Source organism: Oncorhynchus kisutch, linkage group LG3, assembly GCF_002021735.2.
Source record: "Oncorhynchus kisutch isolate 150728-3 linkage group LG3, Okis_V2, whole genome shotgun sequence".
In the NCBI taxonomy this organism is placed as follows: Eukaryota; Metazoa; Chordata; class Actinopteri; order Salmoniformes; family Salmonidae; genus Oncorhynchus; species Oncorhynchus kisutch.
The window spans coordinates 34,216,723-34,243,337 of NC_034176.2; the positions used below are offsets into that span (position 1 = coordinate 34,216,723).

Genomic DNA, 26,615 nt, shown 5'->3' on the forward strand with positions numbered 1-26,615 from the left:
AGGGCAGGGTACTGGGTGGTAGCCGGCTAGAACAGTGAGTAAGGTTCAGGGCAGGGTACTGGGTGGTAACCGGCTAGAACAGTGAGTAAGGTTCAGGGCAGGGTACTGGGTGGTAACCGGCTAGAACAGTGAGTAAGGTTCAGGGCAGGGTACTGGGTGGTAACCGGCTAGAACAGTGAGTAAGGTTCAGGACAGGGTACTGGGTGGTAGCTGGCTAGAACAGTGAGTAAGGTTCAGGAGAGGGTACTGGGTGGTAACCGGCTAGAACAGTGAGTAAGGTTCAGGACAGGGTACTGGGTGGTAGCTGGCTAGAACAGTGAGTAAGGTTCAGGAGAGGGTACTGGGTGGTAACCGGCTAGAACAGTGAGTAAGGTTCAGGGCAGGGTACAGGGTGGTAGCCGGCTAGAACAGTGAGTAAGGTTCAGGGCAGGGTACTGGGTGGTAACCGGCTAGAACAGTGAATAAGGTTCAGGGCAGGGTACTGGGTGGTAGCCGGCTAGAACAGTGAGTAAGGTTCAGGACAGGGTACTGGGTGGTAACCGGCTAGAACAGTGAGTAAGGTTCAGGGCAGGGTACTGGGTGGTAGCCAGCTAGAACAGTGAGTAAGGTTCAGGGCAGGGTACTGGGTGGTAACCGGCTAGAACAGTGAGTAAGGTTCAGGGCAGGGTACTGGGTGGTAGCCAGCTAGAACAGTGAGTAAGGTTCAGGGCAGGGTACTGGGTGGTAGCCAGCTAGAACAGTGAGTAAGGTTCAGGGCAGGGTACTGGGTGGTAACCGGCTAGAACAGTGAGTAAGGTTCAGAGCAGGGTACTGGGTGGTAGCCAGCTAGAACAGTGAGTAAGGTTCAGGGCAGAGTACTGGGTGGTAGCCGGCTAGAACAGTGAGTAAGGTTCAGGGCAGGGTACTGGGTGGTAACCGGCTAGAACAGTGAGTAAGGTTCAGGGCAGGGTACTGGGTGGTAGCTGGCTAGAACAGTGAGTAAGGTTCAGGGCAGGGTACTGGGTGGTAGCCGGCTAGAACAGTGAGTAAGGTTCAGGGCAGGGTACTGGGTGGTAGCCGGCTAGAACAGTGAGTAAGGTTCAGGGCAGGGTACTGGGTGGTAACCGGCTAGAACAGTGAGTAAGGTTCAGGGCAGGGTACTGGGTGGTAGCCAGCTAGAACAGTGAGTAAGGTTCAGGGCAGGGTACTGGGCGGACGTTGATCAATGTGAGCTCAACCTGTAAAGAAATCAAGAATGGAAACTTTTCCATCAACATTTAATTTATTTAATTTTTATTTGACCTTTATTTAACTAGGCAAGTCAGTTAAGAACACATTCTTATTTTCAATTATGTCCTAGGAACAGTGGGTTAACTGCCTTGTTCAGGGGCAGAACGACAGATTTTTAACTTGTCAGCTTGGTGATTCGATCTTGCAACCTTTCGGTTACTAGTCGAACGCTCTAACCTCTAGGCTACCTGCCGCCCCACATTCTTTGTGTACTGTATAAATGATATGTGTACTGTATAAACGATATGTGTACTGTATAAATGATATGTGTACTGTATAAAAGATATGTGTACTGTATAAATTATATGTGTACTGTATAAATGATATGTGTACTGTATAAACGATATGTGTACTGTATAAACGATATGTGTACTGTATAAACGATATGTGTACTGTATAAATGATATGTGTACTGTATAAAAGATATGTGTACTGTATAAATTATATGTGTACTGTATAAATTATATGTGTACTGTATAAACGATATGTGTACTGTATAAACGATATGTGTACTGTATAAATGATATGTGTACTGTATAAATGATATGTGTACTGCATAAACGATATGTGTACTGTATAAACGATATGTGTACTGTATAAACGATATGTGTACTGTATAAACGATAGTCTTTCTATTCATGTTGAGCACTGATTCTAAATTCTGTGTAATCTTTAGTACTATTCTAATTATGTTTTATTTCCTCTGGTGAAAACCAGATGAAACCATTGGCCACATGAAAAAATGTAGCTTGTGTAAATCTCTCCCTTTGTAGCTCCAGTCACTCAGTACCACAGTGCTGTGTGTGTGTGTGCCTCTCTAGGGGATGTGGTTACAAGACACCCCAATTTGTTTGAACAGGTGTATTTGCATGCACCTGCAGGTGTGTGTGTGTGTGTGTGTGTGTGTGTGTGTGTGTGTGTGTGTGTGTGTGTGTGTGTGTGTGTGTGTGTGTGTGTGTGTGTGTGTGTGTGTGTGTGTGGGTGTGTGTGTGTGTGTGTGTGTGTGTGTGTGTGTGTGTGTGTGTGTGTGTGTGTGTGTGTGTGTGTGTGTGTCTGTGTGTGTGTGTGTGTGTGCGTGCGTGCGTCCATGTGCGTGCGTGCGTGCGTGTGCGTGTGTGTGTGTTTTGAGTGATAAGGACTGACAGAGCTACGGAAAATGTCTGTGCTTTAAAATGAACTTGTACGTGTAAAGCCATGTGATGCTGACTGGGAGTGTAATTTCATTCTGCTCCTACTGTACAGGTAGCAGTGTATAAAGGCTACAGTGTGTGCACACCTTTGTTCCAGCCCAGCACTAATACCTGACTCAGATAATGAACTCAACATAGTCTTCAACTTAGATCCCAATTAGTGTAGTAAAGAGCTGGAAGCTGGGCTCTAGATCCTTGGTTGGTCAGCCCTGGTATAGACCTGATTATAACAGAGAACAGGTAAGAATGGACAGAGGGAAGGAGACAGGGACACAGACAGACAGACATATGGTTCTTGAATAAAAAAGATGAAAGCAAAATAAGGTGTCTGTCTTGAATAAGTCCCCTTGAATTACAGCACTAGACAAACGCTCTTACTTCAATACTCAGAACTATCTATGTAAATACTGTACACATGTAAATATCACATTATTGTTTACTTAAACTTCAAAATGTCAACAGCTCATCAATGTCAGCCATGCCTGCAGAGAGAGAGGGAGTAAGGGAGAAAGACAGAGAGAGAGAGAGAGAGAGAGAGAGAGAGGGGGAGTGAGTGAGGGAGAAAGACAGACAGAGAGAGAGAGTGAGTGAGTGAGGGAGAAAGATAGACAGAGAGAGAGAGAGTGAGTGAGGGAGAAAGACAGAGAGAGAGAGGGAGTTAGGGAGAAAGACAGACAGAGAGAGTGAGTGAGGAAGAAAGATAGACAGAGAGAGAGAGAGAGTGAGGGAGAAAGATAGACAGAGAGAGAGAGGGAGTGAGGGAGAAAGATAGACAGAGAGAGAGAGGGAGTGAGGGAGAAAGATAGACAGAGAGAGAGAGGGAGTGAGTGAGGGAGAAAGATCGACAGAGAGAGAGAGGGAGTGAGGGAGAAAGAGAAAGAGAGAGAGAGGGAGTGAGGGGGAAACAAGTTCACCTTAAAACAGCCATGAATCCTGTTGTGACAGGGACAATGGAAGCTTATTGTGTTAGCTTTTTTGTGTAAATCTAAATATGTGGACATTGTGTCTGAGTGTATGTTCAATGTTTCTTTTTAAATAAATATTTTAAAAGGAATAGTTTCACCATATTAAAACGAGAGTAATCACTAATCACATGAAATAAATAATCATCTTCAGAAATAACTTTGTCACAGCAACAACATTACTAAGGTTTACAATGATGGTGAAAACTTGGAGAAATGTTGAGGTTAAAGTGGATCAAAATCTTCCTCGAAGTAACAGAGGGGCACGGAGGGACATGTCAAAATCTTCCTCAAAGTAACAGAGGGGCACGGAGGGGCACGGAGGGACACGGAGGGGCACGGAGGGGCACGGAGGGGCACGGAGGGACATGTCAAAATCTTCCTCAAAGTAACAGAGGGGCACGGAGGGGCACGGAGGGGCATGGAGGGGCACGGAGGGACACGGAGGGGCACGGAGGGGCACGGAGGGGCACGGAGGGACACGGAGGGGCACGGAGGGGCACGGAGGGACACGGAGGGGCACGGAGGGACACAGAGGGGCACGGAGGGACACGGAGGGGCACGGAGGGGCACGGAGGGGCACGGAGGGGCATGGAGGGGCACGGAGGGACACGGAGGGGCACGGAGGGACACGGAGGGACACGGAGGGACACGGAGGGGCACGGAGGGGCACGGAGGGGCACGGAGGGACATGTCAAAATGCACAATTTGGGCACTTTAGCAAGTCTTTATTCATATAAAGAAAAGATTGATTGAATTCTCCATGTGGTCTATATTAGAGGGCTCTTCATTTCATATAACAGGCTTTTCAAATTCAATATTGGTGCACAATTTCTACTTCAAATATCAAAGGGATGCAAAAAGCACACATTTGGTGGAATGACCCAGAGAGTGGAGAGAGAGAACGAGTGGGTGAGAGTGGAGAGAGAGAACGAGTGGGTGAGAGTGAGAGAGGGAGAGAGTGAGGAAAGGTTTCTCTGAGCCCAGAGCCAGCCCTGTCTCAATCTTCCACTCCAAGCTAGTTAGCATCAACACGCGATGATGACTCAAATCACAAGTCGCCACATGCACATAACAAGCCCACATATGCACGCATGCACAAACATACACACACACATGCATACACACACACAACCCCTCACTCCAGCCTGAGCCAACACCTCTGTGGAACAATCAGCTTTTTTTACCAATAATTTGATCAATTGATTGATTTATTACACTTCACCAATCGCAGGAGGTAAATATTTAAAAGAAACTCTCTACCCTGCCCACATCCCTGTACCAACATCTCTGTACTGTCACCCCCTATTACAAGGCTTGAGGAATGTAGTGTACTTGTGACAAGTAGTGTACTTGTGATAAATACACTAAATCCATGTATACTTAGGATCCAATCTTACCAGACCACTCAAATGTGTATGAGGTCTGTCCACTCCACAATCACCCCACAGATTTCCCAATTCTCAGAAATTCTTTCTGAAACTGTGATTCAAACAGAACATAAAACACAGTAACAAATACTCTCACACACAAGGGTAATACAGTCCTTTATAAACCAGACTATTTAAAGATTTATAGTCAGGCTCACACATGAATCATCACAATAGACCCAGGTGGAGGGACTATAGGGTCCTAGTCACCAAATATTGGAAGACACACACTCACACACAAACACAAACCCACACACATACGCCCACATACACACACAGACACACAGAGAGCGCGAGGGAGAGAGAGAGAAAGAGAAAGAGAGAGACAGCACATTCGCCGTGGAAGACATGATTCTCTGTGACACCTCACTGGAAGTAGCCGAGAATGAGGTCCCTGTGCCGTACGCGCTAAAAGCGTGCGCCCCAGCCCAAGAAGACAGACAGCACTGTAGAATTACCAGCAGGCTAATTACTTAACTTCTCTGCTTTGGCTCAAATAGGGCGAAATGTGCTGCTGAAGGACATGTGGATGGAAGGACGGAAGCAAACACACAACAAGTTGTCTATTTGTTTAGGCTACTATGATTTATAACAATTTCTTTTCCGAATGATTAAAGGGGCAATCTGCAGTTGCTACATTCCTTTTTGTATTTACAGTAAATCAATTAATGATATGTACCCATTGATTCTTGAAGAATGTAATTTATAAATGCCTCATGAGCTTATTTCAACTGTCTTATTACCACAACTGAACCCCCAAAATAAGGTTGTTTTACTCCAATGTTTGGAAACTAAGTAAATGTAAACGTCACTGTATAGCCTCAAAAACTATACTTTTAAAATCATGAATGGTCAGTCATTGCATCCATAGCTCTTTCTATAGCCCCATCCCTTCGTTTTTTTTTTATTGCGGATTTCCCCTATAAGGTGTGAAACATGCCGTTTTGGATTGACGCGCAATTTCAGAAGCAATGGTAGGCTAAAATGTAAAACAACCATGACCACTTTAATAGAATGAATGAAGTTGAGTTTGTTTACCTGCATGTTGTCTGATGTGAAGTAGGCTTTGCTCTCCGATATGAAGGGTTAATCTGTCCTCGCGCTCTCCTCAAAGCAGATTTGCCTCGCGCTGTGATGTCCCCAGGAATCTCACTGCACGGAGAGAGAGATGGAAGGAGGGAGGGTCAGAGAGAGTGAGAGCGAAAGAGGGGGGCGCGAGGAGGACGATGCGCTGTGTGGTCTCTCGAACTCTAACCGTTTTATGGACTGTGCCGTTTGCCTTTTCCATAATCAATTTGAATATGTAAATAGAAACGCAATTTAATATACGTATTTGAGGAGAGAACAGTTGCAGTTTCGTAAATTTGAAAAACTCACAAAGTAATGGATTGTTAAAGCATCAACTGGGAGCTGCGAGGGGAACAAAAAAGGGCTCTTCTTTCAATACTATTTCATTATGCATCCAATGTATTCTCGTCAGGTGGAGAAGACGGGAAAGACAAAGTATGAGTATGTGTTTGTGTGTGATGGTTGGTACAGAAACACAATTAAAACCCTGCCCTGTGAAAACCAAATAAATTTAGGAGACCTAGGCTTGGTCTGAGGCTGCCAGGGGCAGAGAAAGGGGGAGAGAGCGAGAGAGAATGGGGTTGGAGTGGGAGAAGGTGTGAGAGAAAGGGGGAGAGAGCGAGAGAGAATGGGGTTGGAGTGGGAGAAGGTGTGAGAGAGAGGGGGAGAGAGCGAGAGAGAATGGGGTTGGAGTGGGAGAAGGTGTGAGAGAGAGGGGGAGAGAATGGGGTTGGAGTGGGAGAAGGTGTGAGAGAGAGGGGGAGAGAGCGAGAGAGAATGGGGTTGGAGTGGGAGAAGGTGTGAGAGAGAGGGAAGAAATGGAGAGAGGAAGATAGGAGGGAGGGTGTGAGAGAAAAAGGGGGCAAAGACATTGGATTGGATTGAAAGAGGGTGTGAAAGAGGGAAGGGAGAGAAAGAAAGAGGAGAAAGGAGAGAGAGAGATTGGTGGTGGATTGGGAGATTGTGAGATAGAGAAGGGGGGAGGGGTAGGAGAGAGGCGTGAGAGAGAGACCTGGGTGGAATAGCAATCAATCAGGTCAGTCATTTTCTGGAAGTGTTTATTGCATAAGTTAAGATAGCCTGCAGGAGCCACAGGCACAAACGTAATATACTCTGAACATACTCTACTCCCTAGTACAGTGACCCTGCACTATGGCCACCCAGGTCACGGTCTATTCACTCTGCTACCATCTAGCCGACAGAGACAGTACAAGTGCATCAAAGCCTCAACCGAATTCAGGCCATCACACCATCTCCTGTAGTTAGAAAGAAAGAAACAGACAGACAGACAGACCTGTACTCACATATACACTCACACACATACGCCCATACTCACAAACACACAGACTTACAGTATATAGAGTCATTAAACACTGGACAATTCAAGTTTCACATTTCTTTTATATAGTTTTTCACACTGTGTACACTGTACTCTTCACATTGCTCATTCTAATATATACTGCCTTCAGAAAGTATTCATAACCATTACTTATTCCACATTTTGTTGGGTACAGCCTGAATTCAAAATGAATTAAATTATAATTTTTTTCTCACCAATCTACACACAATACCTCATAATGACAAAGTGAAAACATGTTTTTAGACATTTTTGTACATTTATAAAACATTACATACAGATATATCTCATATACATAAGTATTCACGCCCCTGAGTCAATATTTTGTAGAAACACCTTTGGTGGCGATTACAGTTTTGAGTCATCTTGGGTATGTCTGTATCAGCTTTGGAACATCTGGATTTGGGGATTTTCTCCCATTCTTCTTTTCAGATGTTGTCAAGCTCTGTTAAATTAGATTGGGAGCTGTGGTGAACAACACTCTTTAAGACTTTCCACAGATTTTCAATGGGCTACAAGTCTGGGCTTTGGCTGGGCTACTCAAGGAGTTGCATATTATTGTTCTGAAGCCGTTCCAGTGTTGCTTTGGCTGTATGCTTGGTGTCATTGTCCTGTTGGAATGTAAATCTTCGCTCCAGTCTAAGGTCGTTTGCACTCATCAAGGATTTGCCTGTATTTGTCTCCATTCATTGTTCCCTTTATCCTTACCAGTGTCCCAGTCCCTGCCACTGAAAAGCATCCCCATAGAATAATGCTGCCACCACTATGCTTCACAGAAGGAACGGTGTTAGACAGGTGATGAGCTGTGCCTGGTTTTCTCCAGACAGAGCGCATTGCATTCAGGCCACAGAATAACATTTTTGTCTCATCGGACCACATAATCTTTTGCCTCATGATCGCAGTCTTTCATGTGCTTTTTTTGCAAACTCCATGCGTGCTGTCATGTGCCTTTTTCTCATGAGTGGCTTCCGTCTGGCCACTCTCCCATAAAGCCCAGATTGGTATAGTGTTGTAGGGACTGTTGTCCTTCTGGCAGGTTCTCCTATCTCAGGTAAGGAACCTCCCTGACCAAGGTCCTTCTTGCCCAGTTTCTCACTTTGGTCGGGCAGCCAGCTCAGGCAGAGTCTGGGTACTTCCATTTATTTGATTTTTTTACATTTCCCAATGATGAAGACCACTGTGCTCTTGGAAACTTTCAACATTCTAGCAATTGTTTTATACCCTTCCCCAGATACAGTACCAGTCAAAAGTATGGACACCTACTCATTCAAGGTTTTTTATATATTGTTAAAATTTTCTACATTGAAGAAAAATAGTGAAGACATCAAAACAATGAAATAACACATGTGGAATCATGTAGGAACCAAAAAAGTGTTAAACAAATCAATATATACAGTATTTAGTCAGCAACCAATTGTGCAAGTTCTCCCACTTAAAAAGATGAGAGAGGCCTGCAATTTTCATCATAGGTACACTTCAACTATGACAGACAAAATTAGAAAAAAAATCCTGAAAATCACATTGTAGGATTTTTAATGAATTTATTTGCAAATTATGGTGGAAAATAAATATTTGGTCAATAACAAAAGTTTATCTCAATACTTTGTTACATACCCTTTGTTGGCAATGACAGAGGTCAAACGTTTTCTGTAAGTCTTCACAAGGTTTTCACACACTGTTGCTGGTATTTTGGCCCATTCCCCCATGCAGATCTCCTCTAGAGCAGTGATGTTTTGGGGCTTTTGCTGGGCAACACAGACTTTCAACTCCCTCCAAAGATTTTCTATGGGGTTGAGATCTGGAGACTGCCTAGGCCACTCGAGGACCTTGAAATGCTTCTTACGAAGCCACTCCTTCGTTGCCCGGGCGATGTGTTTGGGATCATTGTCATGCTGAAAGACCCAGCCACGTTTCATCTTCAATGCCCTTGCTGATGGAAGGAGGTTTTCACTCAAAATCTCACGATACATGGCCCCATTCATTTACACGGATCAGTCGTCCTGGTCCCTTGGCAGAAAAACCGCCCCAAAGCATGATGTTTCCACCCCCATGCTTCACAGTAGGTATGGTGTTCTTTGGATGCAACTCAGCATTCTTTGTCCTCCAAACACGACGAGTTGAGTTTTTACCAAAAAGTTTTATTTTGGTTTCATCTGACCATATGACATTCTCCCAATCTTCTTCTGGATCATCCAAATGCTCTCTAGCAAACTTCAGACGGGCCTGGGCATGTACTGGCTTAAGCAGGGGGACACGTCTGGCATTGCAGGATTTGAGTCCCTGGCGGCGTAGTGTGTTACTGATGGTAGGCTTTGTTACTTTGGTCCCAGCTCTCTGCAGGTCATTCACTAGGTCCCCCCGTGTGGTTCTGGGATTTTTGCTCAACGTTCTTGTGATCATTTTGACCCCACGGGGTGAGATCTTGCGTGGAGCCACATATCGAGGGAGATTATCAGTGGTCTTGTATGTCTTCCATTTCCTAATAATTGCTCCCACAGTTGATTTCTTCAAACCAAGCTGCTTACCTATTGCAGATTCAGTCTTCCCAGCCTGGTGCAGGTCTACAATTTTGTTTCCGGTGTCCTTTGACAGCTCTTTGGTCTTGGCCATAGTGGAGTTTGGAGTGTGACTGTTTGAGGTTGTGGACAGGTGTCTTTTATACTGATAACAAGTTCAAACAGGTGCCATTAATACAGGTAACGAGTGGAGGACAGAGGAGCCTCTTAAAGAAGAAGGTACAGGTCTGTGAGAGACAGAAATCTTGCTTGTTTGTAGGTGACCAAATACTTATTTTCCACCATAATTTGCAAATAAATTCATGATTTATTTATTTTTTTATCTCTTTTTCCCCTCATTTTGTCTGTCATAGTTGAAGTGTACCTATGATGAAAATTACTGGCCTCTCATCTTTTTAAGTGGGAGAACTTGCACAATTGGTGGCTGACTAAATCATTTTTTGTCCCACTGTATTTTAGATTTAGATTAGTAGCCACCCTTTGCCTTGATGACAGCTTTGCACACTCTTAGCATTCTCTCAACCAGCTTTACCTTGAATGCTTTTCCAACAGTCTTGAAGGAGTTCCCACATATGCTGAGCACTTGTTGGATGCTTTTCCTTCGCTCTGCGGTCCAACTCATCCCAAACCATCTCAATTGGGTTGAGGCCGGGTGGTTGTGGAGGCCAGGTAATCTGATGCACCACTCCATCACTCTCCTTCTCGAATAGCCCTTACAGAGCCTGGATGGGATGGCGTATCGCTGAAGAATGCTGTGGTAGCCATGCTGGTTAAGTGTGCCTTGAATTCTAAATAAATCACTGACTGTGTCACCAGCAAAGCACCCCCACACCGTAACACCTCCTCCTCCATGCTTCATGGTGGGAACCACACATGCGGAGATAATCCGTTTACCTACTCTGCGTCTCACAAAGACAGAGTGGTTGGAACCGAAAATCTCAAATTTAGACTCATGAGACCAAAGGACAGATTTCCACCGGGCTAATGTCCATTGCTCATGTTTCTGGGCCCAAGCAAGTCTCTTCTTCTTATTGGTGTCCTTTAGTAGTGGTTTCTTTGCAGCAATTCGACCATGAAGGCCTGATTCACGCAGCCTCCTCTGAACAGTTGATGTTGAGATGTGTCTGTTACTTGAACTCTGTGAAGCATTTATTTGGGCTGCAATTTCTGAGGCTGGTAACTCTAATGAACGTATCCTCTGCAGTAGAGGTAACTCTGGGTCTTCCCTTCCTGTGGCGGTCCTCATGAGAGAGCCAGTTACATCATAGCTCTTGATGGTTTTTGCGACTGCACTTGAAGAAACTTTAAAAGATCTTGAAATTGTCCGTATTGACTGACCTTCATGTCTTAAAGTAATGATGGACTGTCATTTCTCTTTGTTCATTTGAGCTGTTCTTGCCAATAATATAGACTTGGTCTTTTACCAGATAGGGTTATCTTCTGTATACTACCCCTACCTTGTCACAACACAACTGATTAGCTCAAACGCATTAAGAAGGCACACCTGTTAATTGAAATGCATTCCAGGTGACTACCTCATGAAGGAGTGGCTTTGGGACAAGTCTCTGAATGTCCTTGAGTGGCCCAGCCAGAGCCCAGACTTGAACCCGATCGAACATCTCTGAAGAGACCTGAAACTAGCTGTGCATTAACGCTCCCCATCCAACCTGACAGAGCTTGAGAGGATCTGCAGAGAAGAATGGTCAAAACTCCCCAAATACAGATGTGGCAAGCTTGTTGTGTCATACCCCAAGAAGACTCGAGGCTGTAATCGCTGCCAAACAAAGTACTGAGTACTTTGGATCTGAATACTTATGGAAATGTGATATCAGTTTTTTATGAATCTTTGTCATTATGGGGTATTGTGTGTAGATTGATGAAGGATTAAAAAAATCAATTTTAGAATAAGGCTGTAACCTAACAAAACGTGTAAAAAGTCAAGGGGCCTGTATATTTTTGGTGTATATTTGCATGAGTTGCATTTGGATTACTGATTGATTTCTTGTTTGTAGTTTTTGATAACTTTTTATTGGTGCACTGTTAGGCGCTAGCATTCCAAACATTTCGTTGCACCTGCAATAACATCTGCGAAACTGTGCACGCGACCAATAAATGATTTGATAAGGAAACCATAAACAGAGGTCATGTGAGTGAGGGCAAAAAGGTTTTCCCAGCTGTTGTCCTACTTTAGCTAAAGCCATTTCCATGTAAAAAAGCCCCATGAGCTCTAACATGTCAAGTTAAAATGTGGTGTCAAAGGAAAGCTAAGAGTCTATTTATAAAGCATATATAAACGTTTGCACCATTTTCCATGCTAAAAATGTGGAATAAGCAAGGGCTTTCTTTGATTTAGGCTCAAACAGATGGAAAAGGGGTCTTAGAAAACATCTCGCAGAAAAAGTATTAAAAGGTATCAGAAATACATCACAACCCAATAATCTTGAAGTAAAGACCCATTCCATCTAATATTAACATTTATATTTCATTTTGCAGAAATGATTTGCCTTCTGTAAGTTTAAGAAATACTGCCTACCCACTGGGCACACCACAACATTTAGACTTGGAAAATTGGGTAATATTTGGTTGAGACATTGATCAATGAGATTACAACCTTCTGTAGATTCACCCACTCACAAAGAGTGGGTGGCAAACGTTTGTTGAATTCCCAATGTGTTATCAACATGCATTCAACAATCTAAAAGCTCAACAAAATTCCAAGGGGAAAACAACGTCTGATTTTTGGTTTAGTTGTCAACTAAATGTGTAATCACGGCACTTCAATCCATTTAAAAGCACAACAAAGTTCCAATGGGTAATTAAATGTTATTTACTTTATTTATACAACAGTTTAATGTGTTATCCCTGTGCTTCAGCTAATAGCATAACCAAATTACCTGGATTGCAGTTGAGATTACAATAAAAGTACAAAGGATCAATGTGGTTTGAGATTCTGGGCAGATTATTATAGCACTTGTGAAGATCTCCACAGACTTGCAATTCTGAAAATGCAACTTTCTTTGATTACATAAGAATACATTTATAGAACACAGTAAAACTCCAAATGTGGCCATGGATGTGTAACTCATTAAAAGGTTGAATAAATGCTGTTACATCAACTTCAGGCTATTCACTGTATTACAAAAGCAGTATTCAATTGTTGTGGACAACGCAACCATTATAGAAACATTTAAAGGAGATGCATCTACTGTTTGAATAGTTCTATCTGAGCCACTGGCTTAATCCTATTCTTGAACTTTTTCCTTTAATTGGAGATGTGAATCCAACATATCAATTATTAACTTAATCAATGCCGGAACGCACCAAATCTGAACCAAACATAGATGTCTATGTGTTGTGCATAATTAATCAGTCATCTACTGCTGTACACTCACACTACATTACACTGTTCACTGAAATGGCTGTCTGTGAGGGTGTCTCTCTTTGTCTCTATCTCTCTTGCGATCAGCCTTCCCTCTCTCTTTTGTAGCCATATTACCCAGTGCAAGCGGTCTTCCTTGGGTCAATACTCATTACACACACGGATTCTTCACTGCAGACCACTGACTCACACACACACATGTGCGTGCACATAGCAGTGTGTATGTCTATAGCTACATTGAGGAAGGATTACAGTTACTAGAAGATTGAGTGGCTCGGCAGGGCAAATAATCAGAGTTAGGGTCGATTCCATCTCAACCGCAAAATTATTTCACTTCACATAATTGAAAAAGTCCTCATAGCAGATTATGGACTGAAGTTTTTAGTGGAGATATTTCACTCGTTGAGCCATCCCTGGCTCACAACAGCACAGCCCAGTACAGTAAGTACTGGTACTGCTCCCAAACTAGACCATGCAGGACTTTACCATCTTATCAACAAGACAAATAAACATTTAATGAAATATTATAAAGTAGCTATACACTGATTACCAGATTCCTTTGTAGAAACACAACATGCATCGATCTAACAAGCTGAAGTCTCCATAAACCACATCAAACTGCTTTTATCTAATAGGACATGCCCTCATGTTCCTCAGTGTGTGTGTGTGTGTGTGTGTGTGTGTGTGTGTGTGTGTGTGTGTGTGTGTGTTTGTGTGTGTGTGTGTGTGTGTGTGTGTGTGTGTGTGTGTGTGTGTGTGTGTGTGTGTGTGTGTGTGTGTGTGTGTGTGTGTGTGTGTGTGTGTGTGTGTGTGTGTGTGTGTGTGTGTGTGTGTGTGTGTGAGTGAGTGTGTGTGTGTGTGTGTGACAGACAGAAAAGGTTTTCACATAGAAGTCAGTACATGATAGTAGAGATCATCGCTACACACACACACTCACGCATGGGTTACGTATCAATCCACCGCATCCACATCTGTGGTGGAAAATGTGGCCGAGCTACAGCGGTGTTTGTCAGACCATGAGACATCCCGAAAATCAATCTTCTCACGAAAACATCTATAGCATCCGAACGGTTTGATAACTAATAATTGATACATATTACCCCACTACAGACACACGCACGTACGGAAAGAGTCACACGATGGTGTTCTCTGATTTGCTCTACATTCTGTTGTACGACCCCCACAAGTATCACAGGACTCATCTGATAGTAACCGGTTTTGTTTTTTACATTTAAGTATGGAAAGTGTAAAAAAAAAAAATATATATATTTGCTTAGCTTTCTTATATCTCATTATGTCTCCTACTTTTTGACTGTCTGTTTTGCCATTTATGAATGTGCTACTCAATGCGTTTCTAAGTTATATATTTTATCTTTTTTTTTTATATACAATACCAGTCAAAAGTATGGACACACCTACACATTCACAGTTTTTTTTATTTATTGTAATTTTCTACATTGTAGAATAATAGTGAAGACATCAAAACTATGAAATAACACATATGGAATCATTTAGTAACAAAAATGTGTGAAACAAATCAAAATATATTTTATATTTGAGATTCTTCAAAGTAGCCACCCATTAATTGATGACATATTTGCACACTCTTGGCATTCTCTCAACCAGCTTCATGAGGTAGTCACCTGGAATGCATTTCAATTAACAGGTGTGCCTTGTTAAAAGTTCATTTGTGGAATTTCTTTCCTTCTTAATGCATTTCAGCCAATCAGTTGTGTTGTGACAAGGTAGGGGTGGTATACAGAAGATAGCCCTTTGTAAAAGACCAAGTTCATATTATGTAAAGAACAGCTCAAATAAGCAAAGAGAAACGACAGTCCTTTACTTTAAGACATGAAGGTGAGTCAATACTGTCAAAAACTCTTAAAGTTTCTTCATGTGCAGTTGAAAAAACCATCATGTGCTATGATGAAACTGGGTCTCATGAGTACCGCCACAGGAAAGGAAGACCCAGAATGACCTCCGCTGCAGAGGATAAGGTCATTATAGTTAACTGCACCTCAGATTGCAGCCCAAATAAATGCTTCACAGAGTTCAAGTAACAGACACATCTCAAAATCAACTGTTCAGAGGAGACTGCGTGAATCAAGCCTTCATGGTCGAATTGCTGCAAAGAAACCACTACTAAAAGACACCAATAGGAAGAAGAGACTTGCTTGGGCCAAGAAACATGAGCAATGGACATCAGACCGGTGGAAATCTGTCTTTTGGTCAGATGAATCCAAATTTGACATTTTTGGTTCCGACCGCCATGTCTTTGTGAGACACAGAGTAGGTGAATGAATGATCTCCCCACTTGTGGTTCCCACCGTGAAGCATGGAGGAGGAGGTGTGATGGTATGGGGGTGCTTTGCTGGTGACACTGTCAGTGATTTATTCAGAATTCAAGGCACACTTAACCAGCATGGCTACCACAGCATTCTGCTGTTCTCATCTGGTTGGCGCTTAGTGGGACTATCATTTGTTTTTCAACAGGGCAAGGATTCAAAACACACCTCCAGGCTGTGTAAGAACTATTTGACCAAGGAGAGTGATGGAAAAGCAGCCAACAAGTGCTCAGCATATGTGGGAACTCCTTCAAGACTGTCAGAAAAGCATTCCTCGTGAAGCTGGTTGAGAGAAATCCAAGAATGTGCAAAGCTGTCATCAAGGCAAAGGGTGGCTACTTTAAAGAATCCAAACTTTTGTCTGGTACTGTATATATATATATTTGTTATACCTACAGGGGACCTAAAATTCTAAATCAAATAGATAAAGATGGCTATGAGACATAAAGATGTATTGGTCAAAATCAATGAACAGCCAAACAACCAGTTTGATCCATGAGAAAGACCATGTACAAAGTGAACAGAATCTACACTTACTTTGGGAGGAAGATGGAAGTTCAATAAAAGGTATTTACTTCTCATTAAAACCAACATGTTTAGCCTTCAATAAAGCCTTCATGGTGGAGCTTTAGGAAGTGGACAGAACATAGCTCAGGGACAGTCAGAGACTTATCTTGGAGGTGGGGAGGGGGCGATGGATGGAGAAACTTTGTAACCCTGGAAACTGTTGCTAAGTAGCGGAACAAGGGATGCAGGGAAAGAGGGACAGAGATGGAACTGTGAGGGTGTGAGGAAGGAAGAGGAGAGAAAAGTGGGAGAGACCTGTGTGTGTGTGTGCGTGAGTTAATATATATTATATAGCCTATGTCTTTTATTTATACATCACATGCGACCCATGATAAGAGTATCTAATTTGTATGTTAACAAATTATATTAAATGAATTATCTGACTCCATAAAGATTATAAAAATGTGCAAGCAAGGATTAGGCAAAGAGTTGATGTTGACTAGCAAGAATTGGTCTGAGAGTAAAATACTAAAGGCAAATAGATTTAATGACATTGTAAAATGAATGATAACATTATACAAGGCATAAGCTTAAGTTACAAGGCAATGCTGACATTAATCAAGGAATTTAGTATATAGACATGATCAGACAGGGAGAGAGAGACAAGGAATCCATGTCTTGAGCCATGGCCCATAGCTCATGGGAGAGGGAGAAAGACTGTATATCTAACCACAGCAGGTCAGGAACAAAGGTCAGAGAAAGAGAGACACAGTGAAGCTAAAACCCTTGTATCACCATTTGACCATGTTTAGATTCCAAATCTGAGTTATTGAGCTAACTTCCAATCAGATATCAGACCTACAGGATGTCATCACAACAGCACCCACTGCTTAACAGAAGTGTGATGGAATTGGGGATGTGGGGAGCAACACAGAGAAGGCTAGATTTCTGAGAAGACAATAAAACCTTTTGCATACAGTGTTGATAAAAGAGAGATAGAAGTTTGGGCTGCTCTGTGTGTGTGTGTCACGTCCTGACCTTAGTTCCTTTATTATGTCTCTATTTTAGTTTGGTCAGGGCGTAAGTTGGGGTGAGCATTCTATGTTTTGTGTTCTATGTTTTCTATTTCTATGTGTTTGGCTTGGTATGGTTCCCAATCAGAGGCAGCTGGCAATCGTTGTCTCTGATTGAGAACCATACTTAGGCAGCCTGTTTTCCCACTATGGGTGTGGGTAGTTGTTTTCTCTGTCTACCATACAGAACTGTTTTGTGTCGTTCGGTGGTGGTGGTGGTGGTGGTGGTGGTGGTGGTGGTGGTGGTGGTGGTGGTGGTGGTGGTGGTGGTGGTGGTGGTGGTGGTGGTGGTGGTGGTGGTCATTTAGTGGTCTGTTTAGTTTATTAAACATCATGAACACTTACCAAGCTGAACCTTGGTCCTCACCTTCTTCCACCAACGACAGCCGTTACAGTGTGTGTGTGTAACATGGAGCATTAAAGTGCTTTTACCCTCTGTGGACCCTGCCCTTGGCTGGTAGGATAAAAATAACCAGGGTCTGGCTGTCCTACACCACCGTAGCCTACAGACACACACACGCAAGCACACATGCACAATTACGCACACACACAACATTTCCATTCAATCTCCTCTCACTGCAGTTCATTCCTCTTGATGCCTAGTTGAACTAAAACATGAGTTCTCTCTTTTCTTCTCTCCGTCCCTTCTCCCTTTCGCCACTCTTTTTTTATCCTCTCCTATCTCAAGTCCTTAGGAAATATGATTGACAAAATGTGGACAAAGAGGACATCTAATTCATATGCTAATCCATGTGGTTTTGATTCCCGCACGGTCGGACAAGTTAACTATAAATCAATTTGGATTAAGGCAGAGATCGCCAACCTTTTCTAGCTCGAGAGCCACCCAGATAGCACAGTGGATCTGGGCTGATTCCGGCTGAGAGTCGGGGCACTCATGTGGCCTGGGTCTGGGTCGCCTTAGGCAGTATTACTTATGGCTAGGATGCAGCGATTGAGCTCGGGCCGATTCCGGTGTGAGTTATCTGGCCCAAATATATTACTTTGGTCTACTTACTAGTCTGTTCAACCTCTCTTTCGTATTGTCTGAGATTCCTAAAGATTGGAAAGCGGCCGCGGTCATCCCCCTCTTCAAAGAGGGAGACACTCTAGACCCAAACTGTTACAGACCTATATCCATCCTGCCCTGACTTTCTAAAGTCTTCGAAAGCCAGGTGAACAAACAGATCACCAACCATCTCAAATCCCACCGTACTGTCTCCGCACGCAATCCGGTTTCCGAGCTGGTCACGGGTGTACCTCAGCCACGCTAAGGTCCTAAACAATATCATAACCACCATCGATAAAAAACAGTACTGTGCAGTACTGCCGTCTTCATCGACCTGGCCAAGGCTTTCTACTCTGTCAATCACCGCATTCTTATCGGCAGACTCAACAGCCTTGGTTTCTCAAATGACTGCCTCGTCTGGTTCACCAACTACTTCTCAGATAGAGTTCAGTGTGCCAAATCGGAGGGCCTGTTGTCCGGACCTCTGGCAGTCTCTATAGAGGTGCCACAGAGTTCAATTCTTGGGCCGACTCTTTTCTCTGTATATATCAATGATGTCGCTCTTGCTGCGGGTGATTCTTTGATCCACCTCTATGCAGACGACACCATTCTGTATACATCTGGCCCTTCTTTGGACACTGTGTTAACAGACCTCCAAACAAGCTTCAATGCCATACAACACTCCTTCCGTGGCCTCCAACTGCTCTTAAACGCTAGTAAAACTAAATGATCGCTGCCCGCACCCGCCCGCCTAGCATCACTACTCTGGTTGGTTCGGACTTAGAATATGTGGACAATTATAAATACCTAGGTGTCTGGCTAGACTGTAAACTCCTCCCAGACTCATATTAAGCATCTCCAATCCAAAATTAAATCTAGAATCGGCTTCCTATTTCGCAACAAAGCCTCCTTCACTCATGCTGCCAAACATACCCTCGTAAATCTGACTATCCTGCCGATCCTTGACTTCGGCGATGTCATTTAATAAAATAGCCTCCAGCACTCTACTCAGCAAATTGGATGCAGTCTATCACAGTGCCATCTGTTTTGTCACCAAAGCCTCATATACTACCCGCCATTGCGACCTGTATGCTCTCGTTGGCTGGTCCTCGCTACATGTTCGTCGCCAAACCCACTGGCTCCAGGTCATCAATAAGTCTTTGCTAGGTCAAGCTCCACCTTATCTCAGCTCACTGGTCACCATAGCAACACTCACCCGTAGCACTCGCTCCAGCAGGTATATTTCATTGGTTATCCCCAAAGCCAACACCTCCTTTGGCCGCCTTTCCTTCCAGTTCTCTGCTGCCAATGACTGGAAATAATTGCAAAAATCACTGAAGTTGGAGACTTATATCTCCCTCACTAACTTCAAGCATCGACTGTCAGAGCAGCTTACCGATCGCTGCCACTGTATACAGCCCATCGGCAAATAGCCCATCCAACCAACTTCCTATCCCATCCCCATATTTGTTTTTTTTCTGCTCTTTTGCACACCAGCATTTCTACTTGCTCATCCTCATCTGCACATTTATCACTCCAGTGTTAATTGCTAAATTGTAATTACTTTGCCACTATGGCCTATTTATTGCCTTACCTCTTTACTTAATTTGCACACACTGTCTACAGATTTTCTATTGTGTTATTGACTGTACGTTTGTTTATCCCATGTGTAACTAACTCTGTGTTGTTGTTTTTATCTTGGCTAGGTCGCAGTTGTAAATGAGAACTTGCTCTCAACTGGCCTACCTGGTTAAATAAAGGGGAAATAAAAAAATAAAAAAATCAGCTCCTGATATATGTCCATTAAGTTTATGGAGGGGTCAATTAAGGAAGACATCCTCTTCTGCAAACCAGTGGAAACCAGGACAACTGTATTTTTAAATGTTTTTAAAGTACTGACATCAAATGGACTTTGGTGGTCAAGATGTGTTTGTATCTGTACTGATGGTGCAAAAACCATGACAGGGAGACGTAGTGGAGTAGTAACGCGCTTGCAAGCAGTTGACCCAATGCCACTTGGGTACACTGCATTATCCACCGAGAGGCTCTTGCTTCCAAGGGAATGCCTGACAGCTTGAAATACGCTTTGGACACTACAGTGAAAATGTTAAAGCAAGGCCCCTGAACTCTTGTGCATTTTCTGCATTGTCTTTGAATTGAGAGACGAGCTTAGAGTTTTCTTTACTGACCATCATTTTCACTTGTCTGACCACTTGCATGATGATGAGTTTCTCACATGACTGGCCTATCTGGGTGATGTTTTTTCTTGCCTGAATGATCTGAATCTAGGATTACAGGGACTCTCCGCAACTATATTCAATTTGCGGGATAAAATTCAGGCTATGATTAAGAATTTGGAGCTCTTCTCTGTCTGCAATAACCAGGACAACACACATATTTCTCCATCATTGTATGATTTTTTTTGTGTGCAAATGAACTCAAGCTTATGGACAATGTCAAATGTGATATAGCGAAGCACCTGAGTGAGTTGGGTGCGCAATTACGCAGGTACTTTCCCAAAACGGATGACACAAACAACTGGATTCGTTATCTCTTTCATGACCTGCCTCCAGTGAACAAGAGAGCCTCATCGAAATTGCAACAAGCGGTTCTGTGGAAATTGAATTTAATCCGAAGCCACTGCCAGATTTCTGGATAGGGCTGCGCTCAGAGTATCCTGCCTTGGCAAATCACGCTGTTAAAAGTCACTGATGCCCTTTGCAACCACGTACCTATGTGAGAGTGGATTCTCTTTTCACTAGCATGAAAACTAAATGCAGGCACATACTGTGCGTGGAAAATTATTTAAGACTGAGACTCTCTCCAATACAACCCAACATTGGAGAGATATGTGCATCCTTTCAAGCCTTCTCATTAACCTGTGGTGAGTTATTCACAATTTTCGATGAACAAATAAGGTTTTATATGTAAGATGGTTAAATAAAGAGCAACATTATGGATTATTATTATATTATTATTTGTGCCCTGGTCCTATAAGACATCTTTGTCACTTCCCACGAGCCGGGTTGTGACAAAAACTCACACTCAATGTATAGTATAGTGCCTGTGTGGCAGGCTTACAATGATGGCAAAAAACAACATTTGAGAGTGCGCTGACCCTGGTGCTAGAGGGGGTACGCAGCTGGAGGTTGAATGTTTGAAGGGGTACGTGACTATAAAAAGTTTGGGAGCCACTGCCTTAGATGTTAAAATGGTTCTTGGTAGAACCCTCTGCAATGGGTTCTACCCAGCACTAAAAAGGGTTCCCCTATGGGGACAAACCGAAGAACCCTGTATGGATCTACTTAGCATATTTTTTTCTTCGAGGGTAGTCACTGTTCCCTCTACACCCATCTATACCCAGAGTAAAACCAAAGTAACCTGCACTCCTCTCTCTATCTGTAAACGCAGCTCTCACAGCGTTAACTAATTTCCCTCTGAGAAGAGGGCGTTTCGCCCTGTCCCCTTATCTCGCCCTGTCTCTGGCCCAAATCCCACATCTCTAAAAAGCAATTTACAGACTAGACAGAGAGAGCAAGAGAGCACTGAGAGAGAATGAGACAGAATGAGAAAGAGAACAAGAGAGAGAGAGAGAAAAGAATGCACTAGAGAGATAAGTAAGGTGGAGTAATGAGCAGAAAAGCTGAGTTGGCAGAAAGGGCACTCCAGGACAGAGTGAAAAGCATACTGTATACGGAATATGTAGAGGAAAGAAATCATTGCCTGACCATTGAATTTACACTAAACAAAAATATAAAAGCAACATGTAAAGTGTTGGTCCCATGTTTCATGAGCTGAAATAAAAGATCCCAGAAATGTTCCATATGTAGAAAAAGCTAATTTCTCTCACATTTTGTGCACACATTTATTTACATCCCTATGAGTGAGCATTTCTCCTTTGCCAAGATAACCCATCCACCTGACAGGTGTGGCATACCAAGAAGCTGATTAAACAGTATGATTATTATCCATGTGCACCTTGTGCTGGGGACAAAAAAGGCCACTCTAAAATGTGCAGTTTTGTCACACAACACGATGCCACAGATGTCTGAAGTTATGAGGGAGTGTGCAATTGGCATGCTGACTGCAGGAATGTCCACCAGAGCTGTTGCCAGAGAATTGAATGTTAATTTCTCTACCATAAAATTTGATTTGACATCAGCAAAACACTCACCCACACAATGCCATACACGTGGTCTGCGGTTGGGAGGCCTGGTTGGACGTACTGAAAAATTCTCTAAAACAACGTTGAAGGCAGGCGCTGGGTGTGGGTGAGAGGTTTGCTCATGTCAAATCAAATCAAATTTTGCAAATAGTCTGGGAAGCTATTTGATTAGCTGCTCAGGAGTCTTATGGCTTGGGAGTAGAAGCTGTTTAGGAGCCTCTTGGACCTAGACTTGGTGCTCTGGTACCGCTTGCCATGTGGTAGCAGAGAGAACAGACTATCACTAAGGTGGCTGGAGTATTTTAATATTTTTAGGGCCTTCCTCTGACACCGAATGGTATAGATGTACTAGGCCGTACGGTGATGTACTAGGCCGTACGCACTACCCTCTGTAGTGCCTTGCTGTCGGAGGCTGAGCAGTTGCCATACCAGGCAGTGATGCAACAAGTCAGAATGCTCTCGATGGTGCAGCTGTAAAACCTTTTGAGGATCTGAGGACCCATGCCAAATCTTTTCAGTCTCCTGAGGGGGAATAGGTTTTGTCGTGTCCTCTTCACAACTGTCTTGGTGTGCTTGGATCATGTTAGTTTGTTGGTGATGTGGACGCCAAGGAACTTGAAGCTCTCAACCTGCTCCACTACAGCACCATCAATGAGAATGGGGGCGCGCTCGGTCCTCCTTTTCCTGTAGTCCACAATCACCTCCTTTGCCTTGATCATGTCGAGGGAGAGGTTGTTGTCCTTGCACCACACGGTCAGGTCTCTGACCTTCTCCTTATAGGCTGTCTCATCATTGTTGATGATCAGACATACCACTCTTGTGTCATCAGCAAACTTAATGATGGTGTTGGTGTCATGCCTGGCCGTGCAGTCATGAGTCAACAGGGAGTACAGGAGGGGGCTGAGCACACACCCCTGAGGGGCCCCCGTGGCAGATGTGTTGTTACCTACCTTTACCAGCTGGGGTCAGGAAGTACAGGATCCAGTTGCAGAGGAAGGTGTTAAGTCCCAGGGTCCTTAGCTTAGTGATGAGCTTTGAGGGCACTATGGTCTTGAACGCTGAGCTGTAGTCAATAAATAGCATTCTCACATAGGTGTTCCTTTTGTCCAGGTGTGAAAGGGCAGTGTGGAGTGCAATAGAGATGGCATCATCTGTGAATCTGTTGTTGCGGTATGGAAATTGGAGAGTGTCTAGGGTTTCTGGGATAATGGTGTTGTTGTGACCCATGACCAGCCTTTCAAAGCATTTCATGGCTACCGATGTGAGTGCTACGGGTCGGTAATCATTTAGGCAGGTTACCTTAGTGTTCTTGGGCACAGGGACTATGGTGGTCTGCTTAAAACATGCTGGCATTACAGACTCAGACATGGAGAGGTTGAAAATGTCAGTGAAGACACTTGCCAGTTGGTCAGCGCATGCTCGGAGTACACATCCTGGTAATCCGTCTGGCCCTGCGGCCTTGTGAATGTTGACCTGTTTGAAAGTCTTACTCACCTCGGCTGCGGAGAGTGTGATTACATAGTCACCCGGAACAGTTGATGCTCTCATGCATGTTTCAGTGTTACTTGCCTTGTAGCGAGCATAGAAGTTATTTAGCTTGTCTGGTAGGCTCGTGTCACTGGGCAGCTCTCGGCTGTGCTTCCCTTTGTAGTCTGCAATAGTTTGCAAGCCCTGCCACATCCGACTAGCGTCAGAGCTGGTGTAGTACGATTCGATCTTAGTCCTGTATTGATGCTTTGCCTGTTTGATGGTTTGTCGGAGGGCATAGCAGGATTTCTTATAAGCTTCCGGGTTAGAGTCCCGCTCCTTGAAAGCGGGAGCTCTACCCTTTAGCTCAGTGCGAATGTTGCCTGTAATCCATAGATTCTGATTGGGGTATGTATGTACAGTCACTGTAGGGACGATGTTTTCGATGTACTTATTGATAAAGCCATTGATAAAACTGGTGCTTCCTGCTTTAATTTTTGCTTGTAAGCCGGAATCAGGAGGATAGAATTATGGTCAGATTTGCCAAATGGAGGGCGAGCTTTGAATGCGTCTCTGCGTGTGGAGTAAAGGTGGTCTTGAATTTTCTCCTATGGTTGCACATTTAACATGCAGATAGAAGGTAAAACTGATATAAGTTTCCCTGCATTAAAGTCCCCTGCCACTAGGAGTGCTGTTTCTGGATGAGCATATTCCTGTTTGCTTTTGGCGGTACACAGCTCATTGAGCGCATTTTTAGTGCCAATACAGATGAAAACTCTGTAGGTAGATAGTGTGGTCTACAGCTTAACATGAGATACTCAGGCAAGCAAAACCTTGAGACTTCTGTTGTTCACATATATGCATAGGCCCCCGCCCCATGTCTTACCAGAGGCTGCTGTTCTGTCCTGACGATGTAGTGTATAACACCCAGCTGTATGTTCTTAATGTCGTCGTTCAGCCACGACTCGGTGAAACATAAGATATTACAGTTGTGAATGTCCCGTTGGTAGGATATACATGCTTTCAGCTCGTACGTTATTTTCCAGCGATTGAACATTAGCTAGCAGGACGGAAGGCAAAGGAAGATTAGCCACTTATCACCTGATCCTCACAAGGCACCCAGATATTTTTTCACTAAATCTCCATTTCTCCAGCGAATCTTGGCCTGGTCGGGTGTCTGTAGTAGTAAATCCCTCCCGTCCAACTCATTGAAGAACTCTTTGTCCAGGTTGAGGTGAGCAACGCAGTTCTGATGTCCAGAAGCTATTTTTGGTCATAAAGAGACGGTAGCAGCAACATTTTGTACAAAACAAATTACAAACAACGCAAAAAAACAAACAAAATAGCACTGTTGGTTGAGAGCTGATAAGGCGGTAGCATTCCCCTCCGGCGCCATCATGAGAACGTCAACGTTGTGAACAGAGTGCCCCATGGTGGCGGTGGGGTTATGGTATGGGCAAGCATAAGCTACGGACGAGCACAATTGCATTTCATCGATGGCAATTTGAATGCACAGAGATATCGTGACAAGATCCTAAGGCCCATTGTCGTGCCATTCATCCGCCACCATCACCTCATGTTTCAGCATGTTAATGCACAGTTCCAAAAGTATGCTTTACCCAGGTGTTTAGGCTCTGGCCCAACCAATCGGTTTCTGGGACCAATGAGAATGATCGGAATGTGTTCACATTCCAATAGCCTCTGCTGAGTCCCCAACATCTGGATGTTCCTGTTTTCAGGGGAAATGGAAAGAGAGCTTTTTGGATGTTAACAAGGCGACAAATCCAGACTCGCCGTGTAGAAGAAACATTAGTGGGTGAGGCATTTGGCCGAAGCGATATGGATGGGTGTAGCCAGGCAAGAAACATCATACTTCATATAGGCTACTGGGTGAATCTTTATAATGAGTTGCCTGGCTCAAGAGATGTGGTGTGATAAATGACTAAGGATTGTGCAGCAATAATTATAATAGAAAGGTTGCTACTGTACTTTTAAAATTATTAGAATGCATGGGCATAAATAATCAGAAATAACCATTTAAATAAACATGGCTGGAGGAAGTGAAAAGCAAGGGAGGATAGAAAGGCTGGAGGAGAGAGAAATGCAAGGGGCTAACCAGAGAAGAGACGGACCTGTCACCAGAGGACTAGACTGATAAAGACATGTTCAGTTAAGCTGTGATAGCTCCCTCAATATTTAATTAACCACTCACATCAAGATAAAGATGAATTACTTTATGAAATTAAAGTCTTCAGGGGATAAAGTCCCTACCTAGGCTTCCTCCCGGATGAGGGGGAAGGATGGAATCATTGCCTGGAGTGAGCAACCTTTGAAAGGCAGTCTTTATTTGACCTCCAGTGGAAGTTGGCCACTTTCACTGAATCTCAGTGATGCGTAAACTTGTCACAGAACACTGCAAACTGTGAAACATGGAAATAAAGGTTTTATTTAGCGATTTAAAGATTTAAAAACAATTTCCCCTGGTTACTTTTCATACTAACTCAGTGCAGGTCAGCAGATGAGTTTTGTGAGAGCTGGGAATGGAATATAGAAATGCTATCTACAGTGAGATTGTAATCCTCTTGTTGCTTTTGGGCTGTTTGAACCCAGTGATATGCCAAGGTTGAGAGTACAGTGGAGGAAGGGGAGGGGTGTAACTGGAGCCAGACGTACCAATGGGATTAAGGCTTTAGTTTAGAAAACCCAGAATTACTGAGCTGTGTTGGCCAGCCCTATAGAGATAATTGCCAGATGACATACAGTACATAGCCCATTTACTTATAGCCTTAGCACCAGTCTGTTTGTGCCATCATGGCAACAATTGTTTGGTTTGATAATGTCAGCAATAGTTGTCAAAGGTGTAACAGTATAACTTTAGACA

At 43.6% G+C, this 26,615-nt stretch overlaps 1 protein-coding gene across 1 annotated transcript in view; it reads right to left on the reverse strand.

Moving 5' to 3' along the window:
* kcnip3a (Kv channel interacting protein 3a, calsenilin) overlaps window positions 1-6,015 on the reverse strand; it is an 89,882-nt gene extending 83,867 nt beyond the window's left edge. The window contains exon 1 of the mRNA XM_020463398.2: window positions 5,890-6,015. Coding sequence (XP_020318987.1) covers window positions 5,890-5,895 — 6 coding nt within the window. The 5' untranslated portion in view covers window positions 5,896-6,015. The remainder of the gene's footprint in view (window positions 1-5,889) is intronic.
* Window positions 6,016-26,615: the final 20,600 nt, after the last annotated feature.